The sequence below is a fragment of the Acipenser ruthenus genome, chromosome 24 (genome assembly GCF_902713425.1).
Source record: "Acipenser ruthenus chromosome 24, fAciRut3.2 maternal haplotype, whole genome shotgun sequence".
Classification (NCBI taxonomy): domain Eukaryota; kingdom Metazoa; phylum Chordata; class Actinopteri; order Acipenseriformes; family Acipenseridae; genus Acipenser; species Acipenser ruthenus.
The window spans coordinates 24,960,482-24,966,830 of NC_081212.1; the positions used below are offsets into that span (position 1 = coordinate 24,960,482).

General features: G+C 38.1%; 1 protein-coding gene across 1 annotated transcript; it reads right to left on the reverse strand.

The window, feature by feature from the left end:
* Positions 1-1,625: 1,625 nt before the first annotated feature.
* On the reverse strand, positions 1,626-6,198 carry LOC131700593 (LRP chaperone MESD-like). The gene is made up of 3 exons (XM_058998924.1): positions 6,011-6,198; positions 4,972-5,204; positions 1,626-3,187 (listed from the first exon to the last, which is right to left on the reverse strand). The coding sequence occupies exons 1-3, from the start codon at positions 6,170-6,172 to the stop codon at positions 2,905-2,907; spliced, it is 678 nt and encodes a 225-aa protein (XP_058854907.1). The 5' UTR covers positions 6,173-6,198; the 3' UTR covers positions 1,626-2,904.
* Positions 6,199-6,349: the final 151 nt, after the last annotated feature.

The window sequence follows — 6,349 nt, forward strand, 5'->3', positions numbered from 1 at the left end:
ATATTGTTTAATAAAGATGCATCCGAGTGCTCTTGGTGTCTGCAGTTTACACTTTACAGCATACCTACCGTAACATCTATCACATGCCAAGACATGTACCATCTGTAAGTTAATACAAACCAATTAGAGAGAGTGGGAGGTTATAACAGTTATTACTGATTACTACACAGAAGTACAGAACAGATGATGGTTCCTAAGGGAATCGAATTAACGTCTAACAATGTCAAATTCTAAAATAAGAAAAACCATCATCCGGTAATTGCGTAACTCAGTAAACAGCTTTATGTTGTCTTTTGTAAGCACGATGTTGCTAAGAAACAGCTCTATCTATTGCATGACTGTTCTTTTTAGAGTGTTGTTGATTCCTTTAATTCACAAGGCTGGTTTATCTAATTAGAATGAATGGATCCCTCCCTATGTAGTTTGTTAGTTGTATTTGGCATGAACAGATTTTAATCTATTGAGAGAGCCTGGAATGAGATATGCATCCATGCCTAGAAACGACACCAGCCTTCTTGATCAGACAAACAGAACAGCGTAATGAGTCGTGAGCCAAAGAGCTTGTGTTTTCAGTTACAATACACTTTTGGGGCTGCTTGTATATATTGCTAATACTTACACTAGCATCCACAGCCATTGCAGAAAAAGGTACATGGCATGTATTTTGCGTATACTGTATACACTTGATAGTCTCTTACACACATAGTATTGTAGTAGTTAAAATATATACCATGCATCTTCTGAGAAGTTAAGGACAAACACACAGCTTTTTGTTTTAAAAAAAAAAACTTTAGTAAAAGCAACATAAAAATGAAATTCAATAATTTGGCATCCAAAACTATCAGTCTTGAGAATGGTACCTTACAGAAGGATTCAAATCCACTTTCTTTCTGGTAGACTGTGATTAGTTTCAGAAGAACCAAACAAACCGTCCAATAACATTAGATGGAGAATTCTAAATATTTATTTAAAGACAAACATAAATTAAACTGGCACTGAAATCACACAAAACCACCCCTGAAAATCACAAGGAAATTCTGCAGTGTCCGTTTCGGCTCTTCAGAAGCAAATCCGAAAGGGTGAGCTCAATTCTAGAAGCATAAACACATTCTGCACAGTAAACAGAGCTGCAGTAATCCACTGATGTGAAGAGAACATACATTTTCAGTATTATATGGTATTAGCAATTCATACCGGAAAACCTTGAAAAATAAAATGCTCGGGATTATTGACAATAGCCTCTTAAAGCTGAAAATGAATTTAAATTACCAGTCTCAAACAAAACTGCTTGTTATTGCTGGTAATCAGCTTCAACCACTACACATACAGAACAGCAGATTACATGACAAGGATTGATCTTAGCAAGGCTGACTGAATTCTTTTTCTTATAATTGACATACAGACATCCGGGCCTGTAAAAGTGCCGAATCACCCTGTGGTATTAAATTCCAACCGGCTCAACAGTGAACGTGTCAGATCAAGTGGGTCAACAGCGCTAGCACAAGGAGTGGCTTTTTGTCAGACAAGTACTGTGCTTGAGAACCTGTTCTATACACAAAACAGGTTTCATGTAAATAACCCAGCTGGCTTCCAAATAGAAGAAAGCATAGGAAAAACAATTCTACTATGGTAGAAAAACTTTTATTATAAAAATCCAAGTAAACATATTACTTAAACAATCAATACCATTTAACACCAGGAGTCATCAACAGACTTTATTATACCTTTTCATTGACTGCTAATTAGGATAAATCAGACTCACAATGCAAGAACATCGAAGGGGAATTCATACACACCACTGAGAAATGCCATGGCCAGATCCTTATGCTGGACTATCCTGTACTTTTCTAGCAATATACTGTGGATTTTTGCTTTGGGGGGGAAAAAAGAACATAAAATAGATTGTATTAGGGTTATGTTTTTCTAAACATACAATAGATGGCACTTTTAGAAAAGTAAACAACAATACACTTTTTTTGTAGTATTTTCAGGTTTTGTTAAAACAGTTTTTCTACTACGAATTCCAGTTTAAATTATCTTTTTTTTGTATCCGTAACATTAGCCAGACAATGGAAACGGATTTAGAATTGTCCAATTTGATGGTGCTTTATCGGGTTCAAAATCAGAAACGGGAACCCTACAATGCTACAATGATTTATTAAAATTGGTGCACATGCAATCAACTGGCTGTGGTGTCAAATTCAAGCTGTGGTTGGCCAGCATAGAACCCCAAAAAAAAAATTGTGGCCAATGAGCCTTGAGCACCCTGATGCGATCCGATTAAAAGTAGAAGTGGCTGACAGGTATTGGTCTTACTGCAGAGCAAACTACGAAGACCACCACTTTAAATAACTGAAAAATTACCCGTTTCCTAGCAGAGGAGGTGGGGAATGCCTGCCACCCATAACACAGTAACTCGGGGGGGAAACATTTTATCCTGCTAATGCTGGCTTTCTATTAACGCATCAATAAACGTAAAACTTGAAATAACCGTACTGTGAGTTTTGCTGGAGTTTTTCACACAGAAGTTTTTCTAAATGAGTAACTTAATACTACTGGGGGTAAACCTTCAGACGTGATAACTAACCCATGCTCATCAACCTTTAATCCCAAAGAAACCGAGGAAAGGTAAACAAAGCGCTTGGTTCACCTGCACTTACTTTCCTTTAGTTTCAATAAAGACTGAATGATTGATAGATTGAAGGTGTACCTTTAACCCTGACAGTGTGACTGATCCACTGGAGAACCACACCGACCAGGATTAAAAGCACACAGGGTTAAGAGATGCCTCAGTAAACAGGTAGAGATGCCTCAGTAAACAGGTAAAGAGATGCCTCAGTAAACAGGGGAGGGGTGTGCTGTAGTAGAAAGGCTGTTTAGAGGCACAGTTCACACGAACGAGGATCACAACTCTACTTTGTTTTTGTTATCCTTGTTACTCTCTTTGTTGGACTTGGATTCCTTGCTTTCTTCCTTCTTCTTCTTCTTCTTCTTCTTGTCTGGGTTGATCTCGTTCTGGTTCTTCTCCCCTTGCTTTCCCTTCTTTTCCGCTCCTTTCCCAGGGAACACCTGACCCTCCACAGTCACCTCGGCGCAGCGCTCCTGGTTCACAAGGAAGTCTTTGATCTCCCACGCGTAGCCCCCGTCCCGCAGCATGAAGATGGCACGGTTAGAGCCCACAACGAATCTGAGAGGAAATCAAACTCAAATCATAAGAGGGGAAAAAAAGAATTCAAACTTGACGTTGAGTTTTTAAACTGCAGTCACTTCCAGTGCCATGTCTGACGTGGTGCCACTAGGTTATTTAGTCTCGTAATTCACGAGGGAAGTAAATCTGAGCTCCCTAAACACACATGAAAGATTCTGACATGCTTTCTATAAAATAAAATAGAATGATTTATACACCAGGAAAGATATGACTCTTTAAAAATGCAGGGGGTTGACACTGTCTACAGACATAAGAAATGTGCAACAGCTGTCAGACTAGACAGAATGCTGCAGAATGACAGGAGATCAAATAATATTCAATTAAGGGGGAGCAGATAGTATTTAATCCAATACAGCAAGTCACATGGCAGGGTAAACCTGCATTATAACCAGAGGTACTAGGTTTCTGTATACCCTGTTAGACCATGGGAAGAATTACTTATCTATTCGTTAATTACTGTCAAGCTGTCCTCACACCTTTCCTCTACTGTACACAAATTATAGACCATGACATTTAATAGAATGTCACTCTCAACCACAAGAGATACAGTTCTATAATAAGCACAAGGAAGTTCCTTTGACTTCAGCAGAGAGAGAGAGAGAGAGAGAGAGAGAGAGAGAGAGAGAGAGAGAGAGAAGAAAAGTTGGAAGGAATTATATTTTCTACAATCTTCATTAAAGCCAGGGGTATTTTACATTCACATTTCTAAATACTATAAATAAGTGGTTGGATTAGTTGGGGAAGTTTTATCAGACCTACTAGAACCTGGAATGGAAACCTCTCTTCAGCTAGCCAATCTGACACCTACATTTAACTTCTTAACTATATTCACATATTTAAAAAAAAAACAAAAAAAAAAAAACCCACACACACATTTTTTAATTCATATATTTTCCAACATGATTTATTTGTTATTGGTCTCAAATACATAAGCCAGTTTGTACCTCCCTTAACTTGAGCTACTTGTTTCCTGTTATTACAGAATATAACCTGATACTTTAAATGAACCAAACACCACAGCCAAGGGTCAGAATGACTGCTGCACCGCAGGAGTTCACAATGCCTGAAACTCAGAACAATGGCATTTCTACAAGGCAGAGTCAGAAGCACTCTGATGTATCTGTGAACTTCATTTGAAGCCATTTAAAGATCTGAAGCCAATTACAGAATAACACCTACCTTAGGAACTGACCACAAATTACCTATTCAGCTTATTAATAATAATAATAATAATAATAATAATAATAATAATAATAATAATAATAATAATATTCTATCTGGATAACCCTTACTTATGTCACCCTAAGCATCAGTTTGAATTGATTGCTGTATAACCTCCCTTTGTTACATGTATGCATCATAGTGTTTGCTTGCAGCATTCTTGTACAGACAAACACTGTCGGGATTTGAAAAACCGGAATTAAAGACTAAAGAGTAAACGCTTAGAAAAATATACTCCAATGTCAATTATTTTTGACCTATCCCTGCATTAAAAAAAAAAAGTTTCCTTGATGAAATTGTGCCCCACCAGATTTCTATTGGGTGTGCAGATAACCATGTACTGTATGAACAGTAACTGCATTACAGTAAAGAATCGACATGTGATGAAACTTGGTGAGGACATTCTTTAGCACAAGTAATTGAGAGTATCCAAATCTGGGGATTGTAGTTGTAATTGCATGACAGACATTGGGGGGGGGGGAGGCACTGCTTATTGAAAGTTTTAAACTTGTAGCTGAGCAATGGCAGAAATGCAACCCTACCTTTGAACATCATAGTTTGCATTGAAGAGGCTGCTCTGCCACAGGCTGGTGATCTCCTCAGTCTCCTTTTCAGTGGGATTTCCAGAGACGGACGCAAACACCATCAGCGTCTTCCCTTTCTTGGACAACTTCAGAAGTTCTTCAGGTTTTTTTGGATCCACTTTTGAAAAGTCGATAGGCGGGGGTGATCTTTTGTGTTCTGGGAGATCGCCCTCTTCAATATCATCATCTTTCTGAGCAAAAGAAAAAAAATATATATATATATATTTTTTTTTTTTTAAGTGTTAACCAGCAATGTGTGTTTTTGTGTCCTTACATGGATGGAAATAAGAGTGCACTGCAGTTTCACTCATTCCAGGTTTTACTATAATCTTGATTAGCCACAGTGTATAGGGAACAAGCTTATGTGTTTGTAACTAACAGTAAAACCAGGAACGGATCAAACTGTTATGCAATGGGAGTCTTATTTCCATTCCTGCCTTAACTAGTTGTGTACCCGCCTTTGCTAAAACTGCATTCCAGTTTTGTTAAACCAACACTTTGTCGTGCTGGTTGGGCTGGACTGTTCTGCCCAGGGCCTTGTTATCAGGTTCATGTTTAAACTCTCGATTTCATCAGCAGCATCTTTCTTCCGCTTGTTTAGAGAAAGGGGGTCACATGTTACAACTACCACCAGTATTTAACTAAAGTCAGGAAACAGCTTTTAGAATGAAAGACACTTAACACAGCAACGTTGTGCAGCAGAATATTGCTTACCGTTCATAATAATTATCTTCTTTTTTTATTATTATTAATAATAGCCTAAGTCACCGTTAGTACACCGCATCTGACCTCTCAGAACGTGTTAACCTATCGAGCCTGGTGGTATGCAACGTGCAACCACTTTGTATATCATCTGGTTGATCGTATAAACCGATGATATACAATAATGTGTTTTTTAACCAGCTTGACCATTCATAATCATGTCTACCGTATACGGCGGTCGAGGTCTGTACTATAAATGAAATGGATCAATCTAGCAATGAAGAGAAAGGCATACCTCCCACTCTTCCAGCAGCCTTGCCATATCTGCATCATTATAATCTCTGATGTCCTTTTTCTTTTTGGGTTTTTGATTTTTGACATCGTTTGCTGTCGATATGCAGAAAATAGTTACGCTCAGCAGTAACAACACACAAACCCATTTACTTGGGGACGCCATCTTTACCAGTTGTTCTAATCTGACTGGCTGACTAGATATAAACGTCAGGCCGTTGGAACAGGAGGCGTGGTTATGTAGACAGGCCCACATATAGCTACACATATTTTAAAATGTGATTTCTACAGAAGGCTTGGTTTAAACATTTCTTATATTCTATCTAGTAAATGTTTAAACGTT

Coding starts and splice junctions, on each gene's coding strand:
- LOC131700593 (XM_058998924.1), bottom strand. CDS start 6,172: ATGGCGTCCCCAAGTAAATGGGTTTGTGTGTTGTTACTGCTGAGCGTA. Junction 5,205..6,010: donor GGCTGCTGGAAGAGTGGGAG/GTATGCCTTTCT, acceptor TCTTTTGCTCAG/AAAGATGATGATATTGAAGA. Junction 3,188..4,971: donor GCAAACTATGATGTTCAAAG/GTAGGGTTGCAT, acceptor ATTTCCTCTCAG/ATTCGTTGTGGGCTCTAACC.